Here is a 24590-nt window from a genome sequence, read left to right on the forward strand (position 1 = left end):
CCTCCATTTTTTAGATTTGTATTGACTCTGCCATCACAGAGTGTGGAAATAACATGCTAAGTCTTTTAAATAGACAAGAGGATTGTTTACCTCTGAAGACCGCCTGCTAAGTGGGCAAGCAAGAGGAAAATGTCCTCCCTGGGATCGATAAACTATCACATTATCATTACTTTCTCAAAATATCTCAGGCGGTGCGTCAATTCAAATGTTTTGCCTGAAAGCACAAGGTGGCAAACCTGCAAACAGCACTGTTATGTATCTTCTGCAACGGAGGGAAAACACAGCAACAAAAAATATATTGCTCATCTCATGCTGCCCATAACAGAAGTTAGTTTGTTTCAGTTTTCAGTGAGATTTTTCTTTGTCTTTTCCCAACTCCATGTTTCACTTTCAAAGTGGTACACACAACACAGCAGCTTATGAAGAAAACATCTCCATGGTGGACAAGGTTCAACTGATATGAAATACAATACTTTAAATGAGCTCACTCTCATCAGTTTCTGGTTTCAGTGAAGTCTGTTGCTGAAAGTTGACAATTGATCAAATCACAAGTAATAGATTTGCCTCTTGGAGAAAGTTCTATGGGAGTGATGAGATGAAGCCAAATCTGACGAGTACGAACAGCTTGCAACAATAATGACAACAGTTAGAGCAGGCTTGTGTAGGTGGTAACAGGGTGCTAATGCTTTCACCTGTTGCCATCGCTGGACATTTGCAAAAACTCACACTTTGACTTGTTTCTAACTTGTTTTTCTTGAAGTATTGAGATGCCAGTGAGGTCTCTTCACTTGTTCTCTGCACCTCCTTTCTTCACTACTTATCTTTCTACAGTCCCTTCAAAAGTATTGGAACGGTAAGGCAAATTCCTTTGTTTTTGTTGTTCACTGAAGACATTTGGGTTTAAGATCAAAAGATGAGACAAGAGTTCAGAATTTCAGCTTTCATTTCCTGGTATTCACATCTAGATGTGCTAAACAACTTAGGACATACCACCGTTTATATTAGACCACAGCATTCTTAGGTGAGCAAAAGTAATGGAACAAATAATCCTAAAGTAAATAACATTTAATATTTGGTGGCATAACCCTTGCTTGCAATAACTGCCTCAAGCCTGCGACCAAATCGACATCACCAATCTGTTGCATTCTTCATTTGTGATGCTATTCCAGGCTTTTACCGCAGCTTCTTTCAGTTCTCGTTTGTTTCGGGGTGTTTCTCCCTTCAGTCTCCTCTTAAGGAGGTGAAATGCAGCTCTGTTGGGTTAAGGTCAGGTGATTGACTTGGCCAGTCTAAAACCTTCCACTTTTTTCCCCCCTGATGAAGTCCTTTGCTTTGTTGGCAGTATGTTTTGGCTCTTTGTCCTGCTGCATGATAAACTTCCTCCCGTTTAGTTTCAATGCATTTCTCTGTAAACTGGCAGACAAAATGTTTCTGTCCACTTCTGAATTCATTCTGCTGCTACCATTATCAGTTACATCATCAATATATGTTAATGAGCCTGTGCCAGAAGCAGCCGTGCACGCCCAAGCCATGACATCACCTCCACCATGCTTCACAGATGAGCTTGTATACTTCGGATCATAAGCAGTTCCTTTCTTTCTCCACACTTTGGCCTTTCCATCACTTTGGTACAGATTAATCTTGGTCTCATTAGTCCATAAGATTGTGTTCCAGAGCTTTTACGGCTCATCTCTGTACTTCTCAGCAAATTTCAGTCTGGCCATCTGATTCTTCCTGCTGATGAGTGGTTTGCATCTGGTGGTATGGCCTCTATATTTCTGCTCTCTGAGTCTTCTTCCAACAGTGGATTGTGATACCTTCACCCTGCACTGTGGAGGTCGTTGGTGATGTTTTCTTCACAGCTCTCACGATATTTCTGTCATCAACTACTGTTGTTTTCCTTGGCCGACCTGTTCGACCTCTATCTGCTCAGTACACCAGTAGTTTCTTTCTTTTTCAGGACGTTCCAAATTGTTGTGCTTGCTATGCCCAATGTTTGTCCAATGGCTCTGGTCGATTTTCCTTCTTTTCTCAGCTTGACAATGGCTTGCTTTTCTCCCATAGACAGCTCTCTCTGGTCTTCATGTTGGTTTCATGTTGGTTTATCCTCTTTAACAGGAAATGCAGTCTTTATAGGTTTGAACCAAGGATGAAAACTTAGACTAGTCATGCAGAGATATTTAATGTTTGGACAATCAACCTAAAAGGCAACACCTGGGCAACAAGGAACATCTGTCAGTCACATGTTCCAATAGTTTTGCTCACTTGAAAAATGGGTGGGTTCAAACAAAGGGTGGTATGTCCTGAGTTGTTTAACACATCTAGATGTGAATACCAGGAAATAACAGCTGAAATTCTGAACTCTTGTCTCATCTTTTGATCTTAAACCCAAATGTCTTCAGTGAACAACAACAACAAAGGAATTTGCCTTACTGTTCCAATACTTTTGGAGGGGACTGTATGTCAGTCTGGAGCTCTGCTGCTCTTCAGTCTGCCTCTGACATTTTATTTCATGTCTTATCTGGTCTTTAGCTAAAGCTCAACATCCTGTCCTTCGGTCTGAAATGACTGAATTCTTACTGTGGTTGTTGCAGCTTTACAGTCTCCTGATATTTAAAACCTAATTGTTCTTTTATTCCAATAAATATTAGTTACATTTACATATATTTAGATGTGGCTCAGGTGGTCAGTAAATGAACTCTAACTGTCATGTTTTGTCTGTTCAGGTGGCAGCCATCAATCCCAGCCACCCACTTGCCCAGATGCCCCTGCCGCCCTCCATGAAGAACTGCATCCAGCTGGCTGCCTGCGAGGCCAGCGAGCTGCTGCCCATGAACCCCGACCTCCCAGCCGACCTCTTCACCTCCTGCCTCACCACGCCCATCAAGATCGCCCTCCGATGGTAACGTTTCTCTCATACTTTGTTTTTCTTCTCTCTACCACAACACAGTTTCTTCCTATCCTACGTATGAAAAGTCAGAATCGAGGAATTCCGCATGGTTTATTCAGTGTATGTCCTGAATTAATGCTGAAGTAAGGGGGTAGCTTTTTGTCACCTAACTGTTAACGTTTAATTAGTGTTGTCCTTTAATGAACCCTGTCAGGGCTAAAAACAGTAGGATGAAAATCTTAATACAGGACATACAGGAGCTCTAGGGTTATTTTCTTTCTCAGAAGTTAAGAAAATATGAAATAGGTTCTGCTTTGGAAGAACTTGAAGAACTATCCCCACCTAGCTATATTGCTTGACCAAAAAGTAGCTGTTCGATACCACAGAGGAATTTTTAATATAAGGTTATAATAATTAGTATGAGGTCATAATCAGTTTTTTTTTTGGATTTGATTGTGGATTCATTTTCTGCTAGATAATGCTTTATTTGTCTGTAATGATCATGCAAAGGAACATAATATTTTCCTTTAACCATGTACCATTTCATCCGTGTGTCAGTCATGAATTTGTAAAGCCTGTTAGTGGCAGCTCGGATCGCTGCTTGGACACTCTGAGGACACAATGAGGTGTTCTGCGCAGAGAGCAAACACTCCTGAGCTCCCACCCTGCTCAGTATTCAGCTATGATGAAAAATGTAAACCCACATCATCCACAGCGATGCAAGGATGATGATCCCTGCGCAGGACACTTCAGTAAAATTGGTAAAAGATATTCAGGCAAAATGTTGTTTGGGAGGCTGGGCTGATACAGTGGCCTGATTTAAATGCAGCACGATGCATCTTTCAGTGGGCTGTACTGGTGGAGCTTCAAGCTAAACCACGGGAGCACACCGGTTGCATCAGCTAGTCAGCTGTGTGTGGGGCACACTGAGCATGTGGGGCTTGCACACCCAGGCAAAGGTGATTGCATCACTGATCCTCTGTCAAAAACACCTCACACAGATATTTAATTCATGTTCTACATATACATGTTCTGTAACTCCACATCTTGTATGTACAGTAGGGCATTTTATTTTCTGACAGTCTGAGAGCTGATTAGAGAGGCCATCTTATGCGTTAGGGTTGCGTGTCAAACCTGTTTTTGAGTATCGACTGATATTTGTCTGTAGCAGCAGGTATCAAAAAGAACAGAAGGCCTGCTTTGAAATGTGAGATAGCTGCACTTGTTTTCTCACTCCCTTGAAATGATGTTTGCAGATGGAAAACAAATCAGATAACCACGGCACAGCGCCTGTGTCAGCTGGAGCCATTATCCCAAGTTTTCCTCTAGTTTCGTTTGTTGTTGTAAAATGTGCACACCCTGTGCCATCTCTGATTGGTGAGTAGGACCGCAACAGGAGGCGCATGATTGGCGAGCAAGTCTGTCACACAAGGATGACAAAGGAATGAATCTGCATGATTGTTTAAAACAGGTCCAACGCGCTGTATAATTAACCTACATTTTTAATTGCAGTCTTCACGATTGGCTAATCACGTTCTTTGAAATCTCAGTTTTGATTTGAAAACGATTAATCGTTCAGCCTTACTGTTAAATTTTTTTCCAGCTAGTGACCAAGCTACCTATCGTGCTAACTGCATACTGTTTAACTGACAGAAATCCAGCTCGCTCGGAGAGCTTTTGCGACTGACTAGCACCATCATGTTCCCAGCTGGGTACCTTGTTAGTGGTTAGCTAGCCAACTACAGTAGCACTAGTTAGCCCTATGAGTTGTCATTACATCACAAATGTTTGTAATACTCTGTAAGGCAGTTAAGTCATGTCTTGCTTTTTGTAGTTTTGACCAGCATCTCTATCAGTTATCAAAATAAGTTTAAAACTTCTGGATATGTGGCAGTGTAGGAGTCCAACAGGGCAAGCAATGTGACTTCTTTAGTTCTGTTCTGTCGGCCTTTTTCATAGAAGATATTTTGACATGTCACAGTTGGAAAAGTCACAGATATAAATAATAAATGAATAATGGCTGAATTTCACATAGCTGCTTTAATTTCAAGGTCCTGATATTGTTCATGCCAGCACACACTTGAATAGAACAAAGTTAATTTTTAATGTTATTACCAACATTTGTGCTTTTCTTACTATGACAAGTCAAAATAAATTCTGCGACATATTTAGTAGTTATTGTGTATTTGTCCTTGTCAGAGCGTGAATGCCTTTTTTTGTATGCATTTTGGTTGTATCAGTTTTACACAGTTTGGAAGCAGTTTAGCTAGTGATACCTCTATTACACATTTCTCACATTATTATTTTTTTCTTTTGTTAGCTCAATGTCTCACACAATCATCACCCACTGGGTTTAAAGAGATTTCTTGTCATGCGATATCCATAAAATGCTGGTTGGCACCTCATCCTCCATGTACCACTTTACCTGCCCAGATACAGTTTCTATCTGCAGTGTACAAAGTCCCTTAGGTGCCATAAATCATTACTTCCCCACACAGTTTTTGCATTTTAATGACTTAATTCACTTTGTACACACTAAAAGTCACAGGGATGATTTAACAATTTTTTGACAAAAAATTTGAAAGAGGCGGATAACTTTTTAAAAAATATGTAAGTGGGAATGACAGGTTGCCTTCAGGAGGTGTCCTACAGCTCGCACAATGTCTCTACTCTGCCAGAAATGTTGAAGAGTTTCGTTTATCTTCCTCCACTCTAAATCCACATCCCACCATGACCTTCAGGATAATGAGGTCTCAGTATTATGCCATTAATATTGATATCCCTTACCAACATTCCCCTTCGAAGAACAAGTTGCTAAAAGCCTGCTGGATAATATTGACTGAACTATTTCTTAATACCCTCTGCTTTCAAAAATGGATTTGGGACTGATCCCTCCTATTAATGACCCGGTAAGGTCAAGCTTCAGTGGTTTGTGTAAATTAATTTAACTTGTTGGTCGGTAATGAATCAGGTAAAATTTTGTCATGTATTACTGAATATATGGATTATATATGTAATTTCCTCACATAGCTCAGCTGACTTTGATAATCACATTTAGCATAAATGTTACATGAACGCCAATGCTTTAAAAGAGAATATTCAAATGTATTACTAATATATTCATAATGATAATTCACAATTCATTCAGTCTTTATTTAACCATGGAAATAATACAGTATATAAATAGATACAGATTCATCTGAAAGAAAAAAAAAAATCTACATACTACTATAAAAGATGCGTGCCACAAATCCAGTCATGATTCATTTTTGGTATTCTGTTTTCCTTCTTAAAACTGTGGGTTTCACAGTAAATTCAACTACAGACTACACTTTGAAACTTTTGAAAGAAAAAATAACACATTCTTCTCAATAAAAGTTGAATTCATGAGCAGTAAAAAGGCATCCCTTTCTCCCTGGTAGAACTTTTCTTAGCTTATGGCGACTCGTGGTAGCTAATGCTCGCAAACTTTACACTATGTTACAGAAATTACCATAATCCACACATAGCATTCAGCTGCCGTTCAGTGTCCTGCCAGATTTAGTAGAAAATTTGATTGAGAATAGTTCCTCTCCATATCAGCCGTGGCCTTCATCTACATAAACCTGCCCTCTTGCTTCCGCTGTCACCTGGAAGTCTCCAAAAATGCTGCAGCTCCCGCTCACCACTTCTTCCCTCCTCCTGATCTTCCCATTATTTGTTGCTGATTCTCATGTTCGCTTATTATTTTCTAAATAAAGACATGCCGAGCTGTCTTCTCTTTAATTTCACACAGCCCCAGTCTGTGAAACTGCAAGAACATGAGGAAGGTATGGTGTGGAATTTGGCAGGTTTAGAATGGGGAGATGGAGGGCTTCACTGATGTGCTGACTTACCTTGGCTTTAAAACTTTAATGAGATGCATTGAGGGGTGGATGATGGGGTTTTCAGAGAGAGAGAGAAAGAGAGAGAGAATGAGTTAGGGAGAGCGAGGAAGAGTGATTGCATCTGTACCTTTCATTGCTCAGCTGAGCAGAAAATCATTACTGATGGAGCTCCATCTTCAAGGGATTTCCCCACTGTTGTGGTGGATGGGGAGGGATGGAGGAGATGAGCATCTGAAAATAGACAGGAAGGGAACGGGATGACACTAGGGGTTTGCAGGGTAAGGAAGAAAAAGAAACAACGGAAGAGAGCTCAGGTTGTGTTTCAATCATATTTTCATCCATGATCTAGGATCACCAGTGTCAGTCAGTCCACTATTGTATTGTATGGGTTGCCGTGAAATTTGATACAGTGCTCAAGACAGTTAGGAGAAGAATCCTGATGACTTTAGTGAACCCCTTACTTTTCATCTATCACCACTGGGAGTGTCAAAGCCTTTAATCTTCCAGTAAGATATACGTTCACCAGTCTCCACACTAAATGGCTTAGCACAGAACTTGCTTCCATGGCAGTGCTGTCGCAAAACATCACGTTCAAGCGAAAAAGAGCTAATATGCAATTTCTTCTTATCATTTTCAACACCACCCATGGATCATGTATCTATACTATGTTGTGGAAGTGACCTGGTTTCTTGATTGGCAATTCAAGACGAACTAACTTGTGACTTCAGATTTGTGGTCGTAATGGTGCCTTTTTAAAAGCTTTTACTTTTATTCCAGATTATCCCTCCATGGTGTCAAATCCGAAATGCTTTCACAAGACTTCTCATATGGTTAGATGTCTTGATTATCCGTTTAGCACAACAACATAGTCTTTCAGTTTGCATTAATGAAGACAACAACAATTTGTTTTGGTAATAAGCACAACGGACGTCCTGTATTCTCATACAGGCTGATAACTCGACCCCAAATTGCTCCACATGACTGTTCAATCGGCGTGCGTGTGTGAATGTTCATTTCTGTTCTGAGCAGTTGGCCTCAGTGTGTGAATGGGTGAGTGTGACGTAGTGTAAAAGTGCTTTGAGTTGTCGGAAGACTACAAAGGTGCAATACAAGTACAGACCATGTCAACATTGTTGTTTTAACATGAGCGAGCATGCCTACATTAGCATTTAAATCAAAGCACCACCGTGTACAGAAAGGCCTCCTGGAGCAAGTATGGTTGTAGACTCTTAAGATCCAAATTTGGAATTTGAAGACTATAAAGATTATCTTGGAACCTGTACCATCACTGCCAGACAGATGTGAGGGTGCAGTACCTCGATAATTCAGTCCTTTAGGCACAAAACCAGGCAGCAGGAGTGAATCTCTGTGGAATGCAAAGCAGGCTGAGCCAACTCCTCAGCAAGCGTGTGCATCAGTCTCTTCAGTATCACGCCAATACCACCAGCTCTACACATGCTAACTCTGTTAGTGGTGGGCTGTGTTGTGTGAATAATCACCCGTGCACTTACATACAGGCAGCGTATACATGCATTTAATGCTGATGATGATACGTGCATGTCAGCCTTTCAACTTTGCGGCTCAGCTTTGACAAGTACAACGGTGACCTCTAGTAGCGTTCCATTATCTTCATGAATGTGCTTTAAAAAGTACGTGAACCTTCAAGGATGGGAACACAGAAGAGATTTTATGGAAATGCAGCAGTGACGGCTCACACGAAATATTCCTTTTGTTCAGCGGGTACTCCACTAAAACAGCTCCACGCGCACACACACATACCCCACAGCCCCTTCAGATGCACGGGGAACAAATGTGGCTGTATCTCAGTCCTCCCGTTTCCAGCTCCTATAGGTGAAACAAGAGAAACATTCACAAGAATAGGTATTTGTTGCCTTAACATACACACATGCACACACACACACACCACTCTGTTGTTGTTCTGAAGCCTTAATAACAGAAATGTAAATTTCTTCTCCCCTCTCGTCTCTGGATGTAGGGTGAACTACAGAGGAAACGGTTACGTAACGCTGCATATGCCTTAGCTGACTAATTCCTGGAGACCTCTATTAGATAGCTCAGATCTGTCCTGTTTTAAAGGCTTGACTCTTCTTACGTCACAGCATATGCTTTGAGTGTGTTAAAATATTTTCTGTGGCTGGATCAGCAGTATGCCTCATGCTGCTTGGGCGCAAGTAGCAAAAGCAAAGTGCAAAAGCTTTGATCAATGTACAATTCTGTTAACCTTGTTTTTGTGTATTTCTTGTCCCCTTACCTTAGTGTGATCATTGTTAAATCTTTAATTAGCTTCTTTCTTTAAACTAGATAAATGGCTAGTTGATGCTCTAGTAAAAAATGTACTTATTATAATAATAATGTAATATTTTTATTTGTATACCATGTATCAGCACAGCAGTAATAGAATAATAATATTTAATGTGCTACTAGAATTAGGTGAAATCGGGGAAGATGGTGTGATAAAAGTATGTTTTAAGCTTAGATTTAAAAGAAGCTGCTGACTCGTATTTCCTCGGGCAAGGTGTTCCAGAGCCTCGGGGCTGTTATTTCAAAAGCTCTGTCCTTCTTAGTCTTCAGCCAAGAGTCTGGAACACATAAAAGGCCCCTGCCAGAAGATCTCAAGGTGTGAGGAGGGTCATACAGGGATAGAAGATCCGAGATATACTGAGGAGTCAGGCAATTTAGTGACTTGTTAGTAATTAAAAGCACATCGAAATCGATTCTAAAATGTACTGTAAGCCAGTGTAAAGAGGCTCAAACCTGTTTACTCCGGTTAAAACTGCGGCAGCTGAGTTCTGTACTGTTGCTGTAACTGGTCTGAAGATTTTCTGTTGCAGTAATCCTGGCATTATGGCATAAAAGCATGTAAAATAGTTTCTGTATCTTGAAATTTGGCAATGTTCCATAGTTGATAATAGCAAGTTTTGTAATGTGCTGCTCAAAGCTTAAATTGCAGTCAGACAAGATGCCAAGATTTCTAGCAACAGGCTTTATTTGCTTAGATGGCGGCGTTTGATTGTTTGTGTTGATGGTGTCAATCACTTAGAATTTCGCGCTTTGTAGTAATAAGTAGCAAAAATTATGCATTTGTGGTGAAATTGACAATATTCAGGTTTGGACAGTTAAATCAGTCTCTACAGACGTACACAATAGTAATATCTAAATATACCTAATGATGTCATTCGGTGACATCTGCTGATTACTATACTGTATATGTAAATAAATTTGATTTCAATGTCAGGCTTACGTCTGTGAGTCAGGAAATGTGCTCCTGTCTCAGTAAAATCACCATGGCTGCTGTCGTAAAGTCTCAACAGTTGTTCCATTATTCACTGTCAGAGCCGCTCCAGGATCTGTCTCTAGGTGACATCATCACGACAGTCTGTCTCCGTGCTGTTCAGCTGGAACTGAAAATTGTTAAAATTCACAAATTCAAATGGAGCTGCATGATGTTATATGAAATAACATGTGAATTCTTTAGGGTGGAGTTTTATTTTAACTGAATTGTGCTGTTAGCAAGGTCAACATACCTTTTAATTAGCATAATGTGTCCTATACACCGCTAGCGCCACACTTTTATTTTTCACTTTAAGTGATAGCAGTAATGAAGCATGTTTCTATGCTGATCAGGCCGGATCCTCCTCTTCACATTTGTCCTCTTAATGATCATCAAAGAGTACATTAATCGTGGGCCAAACCCCCCCAAAAAAACAGAAGACGACCAACATTAATTTTATGCCAGACTAAATAAATATGTGAAACCAAACTGCAAGTCAGTCTGAATATCAAGCTACTTTCGCAGAGGGCGAATCAAACAATCAATATTACAATTGATTCCAGTGGTGACCCACAGTCACTACAAAGACAAAGCTTCATTCATTAAACATCCTTTAAACATCTCAAACTGTTTCTGATGGATAATCCACTTCTTATGTTCCACATAGCTGCTAATCGTCGAAAATTTGAAAATGGCATAAACAGTGTTTGTCTCATAGAAGCAACTCCAAACCTGCAGTAATAAAACATCTTCTCTTGATGTAGCTGAAAGATAACAGATTCTACAAAAGATTTTTATTTTTTACTTTTTACAGTTTAATCTATACATCAAGATAATAATAATAATTCGGCACAGTATTCAAAACTACCCATGTAAAGTGCACATATATACTAAGAAGGACAACAGATAGTATAGTAAGAGCTCTTTATAATCACACATTTCAGCGCACAAGCTATATTTGTCATATTTACAATGTAGATGATTTCATAGAACATACCGTGATATATCTCTTGTATATTGTAGGTCAGTGACAGAGCAGATTAGATCGGAGAACACCCTGCAGCCCCTCCAGCACATGACTGATAGAAATGGTGACTTGGGACAGGAAGGCTGATTGAAGGAGTAATGAGCTGTAGAAGACAGCCGGCTCTGCGGGGACCAGAGGAGACAATGTGCTTCTCCCGTTCCTCCTTCGCCACCCACTCCTGGAGCAGTATAGTAGTTCACTTCATTTCCCTCCTCAAAGTTTAATATGTACATACCCACTCCTATCTTCTCCTTCCAGCGGCCACACACTCTTATTCACCAATCCAATTAAAGTTTGGCCACCTTGCTCTCTGTTACCTCGTAATAATCCCTCAATTTCCTCTTCATCTCCGCCCTCCAGCCCTCCTGTACTTCTGTCAGCTTATCTGTCCGTGTTCTCTTCTTCCAGGAACATTTAGTTCATCAGCCATAGTTGTGGGTGCATCCCAAAGTTTGGGCACTGACCAACAAAAGTTTGCTTTCAAAAACAGTTAGAGGTGAGAAGATCCATACTGTGGATACTGTTTGGATTGCCATAACATTTGTCATGTTCAACTCAGGATGATTAGCAATAACTTTGTTCGATCTTTTAAATTCAAACAAAGTCACCATCACCAGGTCAAATGTGCAATAACATGTGAGCAAGATGGGCAATCAGCCAAATGTAAACTATTATTATCAGTTTTACATTAGTGATCATTGCAATTTCCTTTTTGATGCAAGACTGATCCCTGAAACAAATCTTACTGCTCACTTAATATTTATTTTTCAAATCATCTAGTGCATGCATTGAATTAGAAGTTGACTAGAAAATCCTAAAAGAAAATGGAGTCCAGCTGTTTTTTCAGTCTCAGAAAATATTTCTGACTGGAACCAAAAGCAAGCTGTCCGGTCAACTCTGGCGGACTGATGCTTGAGTCATGTCCTGTTGTGTCCCACTTTGAGGCTTAACATTTACTTTACACCTGGTGTGATATGTTTTTCCTTTTGAAGGTACTAGTGTAAATGCACTGCTAATCAGCAAATTCAGTGCGTCACCTGGCTGAACTGCATTCAGCAGATACTTTACAAAGACCCAGTGAGTTTAAGGTGAGACCAGAGTGATGAAAGATTTGAAAAGATACTGTCCAAGTGCCTTTAAAAGCTCTCCACTGTCCTCACTACTCATTCAAACCATTCAGTCTCAGAGTGACATTTTATCTTGTAGAAATGCATTGAGGTCTGTGAAATAAAAGAATCATCTGCATCTCTGTCTGATTCCCCTCGAGTTTGTCACAGGGATGATGTTTAGCTCCTGGCTGCATACCATAGATTGATACCCATATTATACATAATTTCCGTCTTCTTACAGCAGGATCACACACCTGAAAACACATTTTCCATTTTAAAGATTTACCTTTGGTTCCTTTGTCTCATTGCTAAGCAGTAAACATAGTCACTTGCTGTGGTGGATTCATAGTTTTGGTATTAGAAAAGATAAACAAGCCAGAGGGAAATCATTTAGGGTTCATATACTATGATTACAATGACTCGCAGAATCACTTCTCGCAGTCGCAGTGTGTGATCAGAATATTATAGTCTGTTTGATCATTTTTAAGCACAAACATGGCTTTTTTTCTAAGGCAGGTTGTGGATTAAGATGACTAAAGATACTGGTGGGACCAAATGCTCCTCTCCTCTCCTGCTCTTTCCTTCCTTATTTCTCCCTCCTCCAATTTTTGCCTGAGGGATTTTAGATCTCCTCGCTCAGGGGTTGCGTTAAAACACGCTCTCCCTGATGCAACCTCCTGCTCGGTCTGTGCTCTGTTTACTTTGGCCCGTCTGTCTGTTTCTGCCAGGCTCCCTTTTTAGTTAATCATCTCTGTTTATGTCTGGGGATTCACCATATCCCTTTTGCGGCAAGTGCAGACAAAAACATCAACAAAATCTTTAATCTGTGGTTCAATTGAAATTCAAAAATAAACGCTCTTGGATTGCATTGTATTGGGGAAACAATGATATACCTGTGTTCCTGGCAAACGGCAAAGTGCTGGCACACACCAGTGCACATTTTGCACATCATGGCTTGCATTCAGGAAGTTGCTGATCATTAAGACTTTAGAACAAGTTGTCCTGGATACATCCTTTCTCCTCTTTGTTCCTTGAGGGTCGGGCACACCCAGGGCCCGTGCTGTTCTTTAAAGAGACATTAAGTCACACACTGGTGTCATGTGGGATCTCATTAATTTCCAGCATTAGGAAGAACAATTGAATGTGATTGCCGGTGCTTATGTCACAGTCATGGTGAATCAGTTGTTGGAGACAAATATCCCAATCCGTGCCTTCTATAAATTCTTGAATTCTCTTCCAGGCTTCAGTTGTTGAACCTTGTGATTTTATTCTACACTATACAATTTCAACAACAATTTTTTTGTCAAATTCAGGTCAGGTGAAACTGTCTAGTCCTTACGGTCAAAACCATTTCAGAACTTATAATCATGACTTAAAACTTTGTAAAAAAGCCAAATCACAATTTTAACATTACAGGAACTGTATAAGGGTCATCAGCAGTCACATGAACAAAATAACCAGATGTTGTTTATATTGTGTTTGACCCTTTTAAACAGCTGGGTGTAAGTAGGCAGGTTTACTTGAGGTCAAACTAATAGTAAAAAAATCAGTGAGGACAGATGAGGCTACAGCAGCTCTACAGGACCGTTTTGAGAGCACAGTCTGGCACATGTTCAGAGAGGACCCCACCCAGAGGAACCACATCACTGTTGAGGAATATACATTATCACTGACTGAAAGCTGGCATCAAGGAGGCGAAGCGGAGACATCAACAGAGACTGGACAGATCTCAACACCAAAGATATGTGGCAGGCAATCAAAAACATCACAGGCTACAAAAGCAGGACCTCCCCTATTGTGTGAGGCCACATTACTCCTCCACGGGGGCCCCCTCCTGTTGACATGGAGAGAAGTCTGTTGTGAAGTTTGTGGATGACACCATCATCATCGGACGGATTTCAACCAACGATCAGACTTCATTTCGGGAGGACATTCATAATCTTGCGGAGGGGTGCTCAGAGAACAACCTACTGCTCGACGTCAGCAAAGGAGCTGATTGCTGCATTTCTTAAGGAATCTAAGAAGGCCAAATTCCCGTACCAAGTTCTTGTCACAGAGGAGCAGTAGAGCATCCTGGAAACATCACCAACTGGCATGGGATGTGCACGGCCCACGAGGAGGGCTCTGCAGCGGGTGGTTTAAGCTCAGAAGTCATTAGTTACCATCTACCGAGGATCAGTGAATACTAAAAGCCAATACCAAGGCTCCAGACCAATTTGGCCGCATCTCTATTTGTGTGTGTGTGTTGCCGGCAGGCTACGGCACAGGGTACGCTCCGGGGGGTAAACGGCAGCCTAACCAACGGCATTGATCTGACGCAGTACTGTTAATTAGCAGTTCTTCACCTCTGATTGTCTTTTACAATGAGAACAAAGGTGTGTGTGTGTGTGTGTTTTTAAAATTGCGTTTAACTGGCTACTCATCCTGGGACGAAAATTAAACTCATGGCAGGCCACTGGTAACTCGAGAAGAAGATGCTGTGCTTCCCATTACACATACGTAGGCGTTCCTGTTTACATAAATATCAGTGTGTGTATGGGAAATGACAGAAGGTTAGAATATACTGTTATGGCGCTAAAGGTGCTGTGAAAAATTTGTGTGCACCTTAGTTAAAAATGTAGGCGCACTACGGCAACAACCTATGCAAAACGTGAGTCTGGAGCCCTGAGTACCCACCTAAACACAGCCTGTTCACCCTACTGCCGTGTGGTAAGAGATACAGAAGTATCTGCTATCGTCAAACCAGACTGAGTGAGACTCATTAATTCATCAGCACTACACCATGTAAAATAGTTTATTTATATTATTTTTGTATATGATGTTTGAAGGTCGCATCTGCCATCTTGCCAACTTTCCCCCTCTATTATCCCACACACACGGCAGAAGTTACTGATCATTGATCTGTGCTTAAGTTAAATAAATCCTAGTGTAACTTTTTTTAGAGCAGTTGCCTGTCGTTATTTGTGTATGTGTTATAATAATAGCTAGTTGTGACGGTCAGTGCTCAGATTCACCGGACCTCCTTATTAATGTAAAATAGCATTTATAGATGGGCAAACCACTTTTTGAGATCACGTTTGGTTATTGGTCCCTGATTCTATGGTGGTGTTCTGTATTTATTCAACTTTTATCAGTCATTTTTGTAATATTAACTTTATTCATATTGCAAATTGTCTTTGATATGCCCCCTATCAGATCCCAACACTGGTGTTAAAAGCAAATACAGTTTAATACTAAGGGTCACAGAATTGTGGGGACAACAAAACAAACTATTCTCATTTTAATAAAGTAGTCAGACAGTAATTGGCCTTTTTCCATCATTCTGTGAGCAACCTTGATCTGATTTTATGCTGCACACGGCATGAGTCTGAACAGCAGCGCACAGTGAAAGGTCTTGGTTACCTTGCTGAGAGGTTGGAGGTGTGCAGCCTGTCGCCTGCAGCTCTTCATCTTGCAAAATGTTGTTTTATAGACTGATTTTTGATTAACGAGTCAGTGTCAATCTCACTGACAAACACATTGTATTTTCTGTGGCTACTTTATAATACAAGTAAACTTATGTTTCACTGGTTAAATGCTTTTAATATGAATCTATCTAAACAAAGTATTATTTTCCTGGAATGTCCAGTTCTTGTGTTACCTCATCCGATAGATAGCGACTTAACAGAAATGTATTCAAATGAATATATATATGATTATTATTGCACTACTCATTGTATTTATATGAACAATGGGTCAAATGACCAGTAATGTCAAGGGTGTTACTCAGTGATGGACCGTAAAGTTCTCTTTGGAGCATCTAGCTTTAATGTGTTGGTTTTGTGGTGCACAACTTTACTGTTGTGGTTTGGTTTCACTGCTCTTGTTTCTAGCAGCAGCAGGTGGCTGTTTTCAGCCAGACACTTGGCAGTTTGCTGAGTTAGCATCTAGCAGTTTAATAGCCACTAACAGGAGTTGATGATGACCACACCAGAGATAAAAGTGAATATTGCACTTTCACTCATGAGGTAGCCAGAACCATGACTCCAAATGAATGCTAATGTTGCTCCATGTCTGCTGGATGCATACTCTAGCTCCGAGCTGTGCGTCTGTTGTGGCTCTGAACGGCAACCTGCTGTGACTTACAGCTGGCCCACCCTGCCAGAGCTAACCACGCACAGTAAACAATAACCCTCAGGCCAAACGTTTCATAAATATGACTCTTTCCAGCTACCTGCCCCCTCCCTTTTGACTGTAACTCAGCCAAAATACACTTATCAAAGCGCTCAGTGGTTGTAATCTCCAAAGCTCTCATTTTTCATTTGAGTGTTTTATCCATTGATTGGCTCTCTCGTAGGTCGTAAAACCTGTACTGTAGAGGCCAAACATTTTTATTGCTTTGTCTAGTCTGTGAGCACCTCTTATTTTCTTTGCAGCTTTTATCAGCAGCTTTTCCCTGTCTGTTTTTTTTTCCCCAGGTTTTGTATGCAGAAGAGTGCCAAGTTGGTGCCAGGGGTGACGTTAGACCTCATCGAGAAGTAAGTGTCACTCCACCTAACAAAATAAAAAAAAAATCTCTCTGTCGCAACTCTTTCCCTCCCTCCCTCTCTCTCTCAGGAGGGCACAATCTAGAGAGATCATTATCCTGGTTTACTTGTGTCTGTCTCTCTCTATCTTCCTGTCTTTCTCTTTTGCTTTCTCGTCCTTATTGTCAGCTCGCTCTATGTTGTTTTCCATCCTGCAGGTATAATTCTCTGCCTTTGTTTCCGCCTCACAGTGAAAGCGGCAGTAATTTGGCAGATTTAAAGCTCCACATTTCTTCAATAAACCCCCGGGTACCAAGTGGCTGAGTGCAGAACATCTCTTGCTCTTAGGCACACACTCTCAAATATTAGCACTCAATATGAATGTCATATCCAAAGTTTTAGTAGTTTCACAGAACCATCGGGGGTGGCTTTTCTTTTTCTTTTTGCACTTACATACAGGGGAGAGTAAAATGACACCCATAAACTTGGTTTTAGAAGTTAACAGCAGACTGTCATATTTCTTATATTAGTTAAAGAGTGTCTCAATCTGTTAATGATGTTTGCTGATGGTGAATAATCGCTTTTCTTTAATATGCTCAAACTATGATTTCAGGCTGCCACAGACAACCAGACACAGTTTGGGACTACATACACGCACACACACACACACACACACACACACACACACACACACACACACACACACACAGTACCTGCACATTTGTGTCTTCCACTAGACTGTAATTAGATTTTGGCTGAGGGTTTGCAGAGACACGTTGCACTTATGTGCTCTTTCCTGTCCTGTGTGTCCTCAAGAGCTGTTCTGTGTGTGTGTGTGTGTGTGGTTCTGTGGACTCCAGCTAACAGCTGTCCCACAATGACACATTTTTACTTTCCTGTTCTAATACATGTAATCCCTCACCTCAGTTAGGTAAACAAAAGTGTTTTTGATAGTACCATAAATTCTCAAATAGAAGCTTTTATTTACCTCATTTTTTGAAACAGGCTTTTATTAGAGGCCTTTCAAATGTTCACATTTTTGAGATCATATTTTAGTATTAAGCCTCCTCGTTTTTAAATCTTCTTACATTTTAATTTGCTGTTTCCTTTGTATAATGTTCTCCCTTTCTTGGTAGGCTTTTATTTTGAATCATCTGCAGGAAGTGTTGGGTTTTATTGATAATAACAGTTACACAGATGCAAATAAATACACAAAGTAGAGGTGATTAGTAAACGTTAACTCTGTTGTACAACACACAACATTATCAATTAATCATGCGAGTCATCATAGTACAACACATTTTATAATGATTTTTTTCTATTGAACACCGCCTTTTATTTGAGGTATTTTAGGGTTATTTTTTCAGTCTACATTATCAATTTTCAACCTTTTCATTTCCTGTTTTATGTTTGTCTTGTTTCTGTAACATTTTGGTTAATGGTGTTCTCAGTTAGTTTTTGTCTCTGTTAGTTTATTTTATTAGTCTATTAGTTAGTCTATTTGTCCTTCAAATGCCAAATCTCCACACACTGCAGGTCATATGATATATTTATGAATCAGGAGTGAAGCGACTGACTCCCTGTTTATTCATTGTAATTTCTCAGAAACAACTTACTGAAGAGCTAATGTACAGCATATCCCTATATTGATATTCATGCCTTACCAAAATCACACTAATTGGTCCAATAGTGGCTCATTTGTGGGAAGTTTGCCTGTTCACACTCAACTTGTTTCCTGTGTTTCTACAAGATTAATAAGGACTAACTATATTTTGAAGATGTTTCTCATCTCTCCATTTATTATTTGTCACTGATCTTCCCTCTTTTACCATTTAATTATCTTAAACAATTAATCTTTTTACTTGTTTGTTTCACCCTTTTCTGCCCACGCCTTTCCCTTATCTGTCAAACACTACTTCTAAGGATGAGTATTATGCAGGAAATGCCCTAGTACTGTATGTATAGCTACTGCCCAGTGACTCCCAAGGCAGGATGGGAAACCACTAGAGCGATGATGAACACCTTTGAAGAAATAAGCTGTGTTTTACTTTTTTCCCTACATTCTGCCTTCTTAACAACACCAACATCAGTCGGTGGGTTTGACAACATTGAAGCTCTCCATTCACGCTTAAGCTCAGATTTTCTCTTTATCTTCTTTTACCAGAATAAAGAATGGACTTCTGTAGAGAGGAGAAAAGTAATTTATGACATGCTTGCTGTAATGAGAGTTTTAGCACAAACATCACACTGGTTTACGTCAGAGGTGACGCTGTGGAAAGCATTCTTACCTGCTCTTCTTCTGTTAGGCATGAGTAAAACACTGAACAGAATCATCAGACGTGACGGTTTAACAGTGATTTTGGAGTCAGTCTTCCACCTCAAAATGATATTCACAAAGGGTTCTGCCAAACACTCAAACTGTGATCTGAATTCAAAGCTGTAGTCAAGAATCAATCAAATACCAGGATTGAATAAAGTCAGCTCTAAACCAACACATGCTATAGAAATACTAAATACGATTCCACTATATCAAAGGTTTGGTTCCTGTAACAATCTCTCAAAACATATGGCCAGAAACAGAAATTAGTTTCACTTTTCCTTTAAAGAAAACACCCTTCATTCTGTGGGGTGAACCATTCATACACAAGCTTTTCTGCTATGTTTTGTTAGATCCTGTGCTCTGTTCTTCATGTTAGCTGTCCTTTTCAGACACATACACAGCCAGATTGTATACTAACAGCAAGCCAGTAAGGTTAAGAGAACCTGCAACTGCAAAGTGCTGACATTTTCTGTATTGGTCTGTATGCTCTACTGAAATTCGATTTGAGATGTTGTCAGTTCCAAACAATATTAAAAAATGAATAGATATCAAATTCACGAGATGCATGACCTTGAATTGACGTACAAGCATGGAAATATTAAAGGTGGGATTTCATGAGAAAAAATAACAAATAGCAAATACAAGATTAGATGTCCAAAACAAACAAAAAAAAAAAATGTACTTAAATGAGAAATCAAGTGAAGACACAAAAAGACTTTATTTGTCACTCGGCCCTGAACATTACTGGGAAATGGTTGGGGTCGGTGGGATCCCTGATGCTTAGGTTGCGGTTTTGGTTCATTTCATGTTGAACATGATGTCCAGAGGGCGAAATGTTGACTCAGCTGATGGCCCTCAGAGTTAAATAATGGATAGTCTCATAAAAGAAAAATGGATCTAAACCCATTTGCCATCTAAACTTGTCTGCTCTATGAAGCTGGGCCAGCACTCAAACTAAAGTCAAGTGCCAAACATTTTCAAGGGATGCGTCATCAAAACATAAATATCACAGAACAGCAGTTTTTGGGACGACAAGAATACAGTGTTTATAAGTATTATAATGTTTCAATTATTATTGTATTAAAGCACCATTCAATATTTTTTTTTATGTTAGCAATCAATCAAATTACTATGTATAACATGAAAAATGTGTCTCATTGTGACAACCCATAAAGAATTTATCACCCAATGTGGCAGTTCCCATCAGCTCTATATACAGTGGTGTGAAAAAGTGTTTGCCCCCTTCCTGATTTCAAATTTTTTTTTGTGTGTTTGTCACACTGAAATGTTACAGATCATCAAACCAATATTTCAATTGGTTTAAACAAAGATAACACAAGTAAACACAAAATGCAGTTTTCAAATGAAGGGTTTTATTATTAAGAATTATTAAGAATTATTATTATTTTAATTATTATTAAAAATACAAACCTACATGACCCTGTGTGAAATAGTGATTTCCCCCCCTGTTAAAACATAAATCAACTGTGGTTTATCACATCTGTGGAAAGCTGAGTTCAATTCCTCTAGACACACCAAGGCCTGATTACTGCCTGACCTGTTCTCAATCAAGAAATAGGACCTGCCTGACAAAGTGAAGTAGACCAAAATATCCTCAAAAGCTACACATCAAGCTGTGATCCAAAGAAATTCAGGAACAAATAAGAAACAGAGTAATTGAGATTAATCAAACTGGTGAAGGTTATAAAGCCATTTCAAAAGCTTTGGGACTCCAGCGAACGACAGTGAGTGAGAGCGAAAATGTGGAACAGTGGTGGACATTCCCAGGAGTGGCCGGCTGACCAAAATTACCCCAAGAGCGCAGCGACGGCTCATCCAAGAGTCACAAAGACCCCCACAACATCCAAAGAACTGTAGGCTTCACTTGCCTCAGTTAAGGTCAGTGTTCATGACTCCACCATAAGAAAGAGACTGGGCAAAAATTATCTGCATGGCACAGTTCCAAGACGAAAACCACTGCTGACCAAAAAGAACATAAAGGCTCATCTCAGTTTTGCCATAAAACGTCTTGATGAGCCCCAAGACTTCTGGGAAAATACTCTGGACTGACGAGACAAAAGTTTAACTTTTTGGATGTTGTGTGTCCCGTTACATCTGGCATAAAAGTAACACAGCATTTCAGAAAAGGAACATCACACCAACAGTAAAATATGGTGGTGGCAGTGTGATGGTTATTAATAATAAAAAACTTAATTTAAAAACTGCATTTTGAGTTTACGTGTTATTTTTTTCTAATATTTTAATTTGTTTACCTGAAACATTTAAATGTGACAAACGTGAAAAAAATAAATAAATAAATCAGGACGGGGGCAAACACTTTTTCACACCAGAGTAGTGTTTAAGCCTCTATTAGCCCATTGTTTGTCAATTAACCTTGTTCCCTAACACCTTCACCATAAAAGCTTTATAAGAGTTACATCAAGATCGCTGATGTCAGCATTGTGTTTGTAGCTTCTTCTGGCAAAAAAATAAATAAATGACTGCAGCTTTAAATATAAATTTTCAAAAGTTACCACAAGTATGTATGAATGTAAATTTACCTAATCTAAAATAATTCCAGTATTTTGGTTTAACAATAGCATCTGTTTAGTAATCTTTGCTAGGAAACACTTCACCTTAGAACGCAGCAAAAAACTGAAGTAGACGTGACAAAGGCACATTGTAGAACACAGGTGCTCAACATAAGTAAACACCATCACCGCCATGTTTTTATTTCAGCAACTTCACTTGTTTCAGTGCCTTAGCCTTTGTTTTTTAGAGATCACCCACAGAAACACACCAGCTTCCCAATTTCCGGTGTGCCTTCACTCTTGTTGTTTTGTTTTCTGTCTGTCTTTTTCTATACAGACCATACAGGACTAGCAGCTAATTTGTGCTGTACTGTATATAAAGTTTCTGGCAGCCAAATTTTTTATCTGTACTGTCTATCCTTCCCACAGTAAACGATAAGTTACCTTGAGCTACTGTAGCATAACTACTCTGTAGTAATGAGAGTTACTTGTCAGCTGACTGTGGTATCCTAGCAACAACAACATAAATATCACGACAGGTTGCTTTTCTTTGGAGGTTTCAACAGAGAGATGCTGATCAGCTCAATATGTTCAGCCTTTAAAACGTGTCTGGGGTGATTGGTCTCAAATGGTATTCAAGCAGCTTTGTTCCTTTGTCATCATTTTGCTGCGTCCAAATTGCACACGTGGGCACGAGCATGCAGCTACTGGGCATTACACTCACTGTCCATTCACTGGGCACGTATTCACACCTTTAAAGGTCATACACAGTTGGAAAGCACGTATCGAACATTCAGTGGTCTTGAAATATTACAAACATTTGTTGCGAGATTTATTCAACATAATGTCAGCATCGAGTAGTTGTTTGCTGTTGATTTGTTTATTAATTTGATCATTTCTCTCTCTCTCCATCTGTACACCCTTCTGTCTCTGCTTCCCACGTGCATCCAACACACATTCTGCTCCTGTCCAATCACAATAGCCTTTTTAGATGAGAGTCACGTGTCGAGTGCATGTGGATTTTACCTGCTTACAATACACTTCGATCTCTCTCAAGCTACAGTATCTCTCACCGTTCCCCTCATATTGAATCACACAAAGTCTCTTTCACACACACACTCATTCCTTCTCTTTCATCTCTTATGGGGCTGACAGAGGTGTCATGGGTTGAGCCCTATTTACAGTTCCCCCCCACCCCCGGTGTCTAACACCGTCTGAAGCCCGGCTATACTCTGCTCGCCAGGGGGTCTCTACGGTCTCCATTTTTTGAAGGAAATCATATCCCTGTGATGACGTCTCTGCATGTATTATTTCGAGGAGATACTTTATTGATCCCGTGAGGATATAGTTTATGCCCTCGCTTCACAGAGACGTCAGAGAGAAGAGCCGGCTGCACAGCTGCAACCCTTGAGGTGGTAGAGGTTTGGCTCTTTGCTCTAGATAAGAGTTACAGTTTATCCTGTGACCCTGTTCACATCAATTATCTCGTATCCAGACACATTCAGATTGTTTCTTGATCCAGCTGAGGTTAGACTTTTGAGTTAGGCATTAGGTGCTATAAAGTACCTTTCTATTTACGCCCAATCAGCATGCATGGTATCAAACCGTACACAAATTATTAACCACTAAAAGCACAGTAGGTAACCCATCAGTTGTATAACAGAACCAGCTATATGAGGCTTAATTTACTTACATAGGCACATATCTGCTTAATGTTCTACACAGTATAGAACAACTCACCTGCAGCGCTGCACTGTGGCTTTTCAAAAGTCATGACGTGGCTTTATGTTTCATTTAAAGCCTTTGTATTCTAGAGATATGCCGCAGTTTTGTTGACGTGACGCACTGGGGGCGAGTTTCTATGGAACCGAAACCATAGAAAACGGTTCTAAAACCGTGTTACCTTGCCATAGTTTAGACACAATATAAATTGTCTTTTGCTTCACATTTTCTATTCATAAATGAATAGAAAACAGTAAGATTCCCTCACGCCTCTCATGAGCATGAAGCTTGAGGATGTGTTTTGTTTTGAGCATGTAATTACTCAACTCCTATAAGTAGTTAGTTTCTCAACCAATGTGTTTCGGCTAAATTTCTTATTTATCATTTATTGCATATATGCCGGTAGCTTGTTGTATCATATTGCATGGATGAATGGAGAATGTTGACTGCAACAATTGTCTTTTCCTTGATATTAAGTACTTTTACATAGTTAGTTGGGGGGTTAAACATGACATCAGTAAGATTTTTTGTATGTAGTATTTCTTCAAAACCCTGTGCCTCAGTGTGTTGTTAGCTGTGCTCACTGTATCACTGTAATTATGAATATTTATTAGTATTTTTATCATTGACACAAGCCTTAACACCTCTGAGGGCATTTTCCCAACATGTTAAACAATTCATCCAGCTATCTGTCCATCTGTTCATCAATACACCATCCTTTTCCTTCAACAAATATATTACACTGGATACTGAGCAAGGATATGAACTGCTGAGTGTTCATCCTTAGTGCTGACTTGGCAAGCACTCAAAGTGCTCAGGAGCTGGCCGGCCCTCATAGTTATACAGTAAGCTTGTTCCTGCCAGAAGCTTCATAGCTGCTATTATTTGTCACTTAGAGGTGGAAATGGGAGGTTAGGGTAGGAAAAGGTCAGACATTGTGTGTCGTATACTTTGTAAAAGTCTAATTAATTAGTGTTAAGCAAGTTATTAGCAGTATAATTCTTAATTTTGTATATTTTATAATTATTAAATTAATTGTTGTGTGACGAATAGCTTCATACCCACTGCATGGGATGGCTGGACTCGCTTGGAGCCATTCTTTTTTGGTTTTCCATTGGCAAAAGTTGTGCATTGTACCTGGTACCCGTTTCTTTTTTTGGTATCACCTCGGTTGAGGTCCAAGCGAGCTGAGCCGATTCTAAAGGTGGAGTTCAAACACTGCAGGCTGCTGATGGCTTGATGGGGTGCTTAATAGAGAAAAGCACCTGTACAAAAGTAAGTCAAGCCGAGTGGAAACAAGAGGTCATTTTCTTGAGATAACATGATAA

At 39.8% G+C, this 24590-nt stretch overlaps 1 protein-coding gene across 4 annotated transcripts in view; it reads left to right on the forward strand.

Annotated features, from left to right (window-relative positions):
* rptor (regulatory associated protein of MTOR, complex 1) overlaps positions 1 to 24590 on the forward strand; it is a 239276-nt gene that overhangs the window by 69440 nt on the left and 145246 nt on the right. For all 4 annotated transcript variants that reach the window (XM_038714432.1, XM_038714434.1, XM_038714433.1 and 1 more), the window contains exons 7-8: positions 2727 to 2902; positions 16642 to 16701. In XM_038714432.1, the coding sequence (XP_038570360.1) occupies positions 2727 to 2902; positions 16642 to 16701 (236 nt within the window). The remainder of the gene's footprint in view (positions 1 to 2726; positions 2903 to 16641; positions 16702 to 24590) is intronic.

The sequence above is a fragment of the Micropterus salmoides genome, unplaced genomic scaffold (assembly GCF_014851395.1).
Source record: "Micropterus salmoides isolate LMB-PRFRI ecotype aquatic unplaced genomic scaffold, ASM1485139v1 Ms_hic_scaffold_12, whole genome shotgun sequence".
NCBI classification, from domain to species: domain Eukaryota; kingdom Metazoa; phylum Chordata; class Actinopteri; order Centrarchiformes; family Centrarchidae; genus Micropterus; species Micropterus salmoides.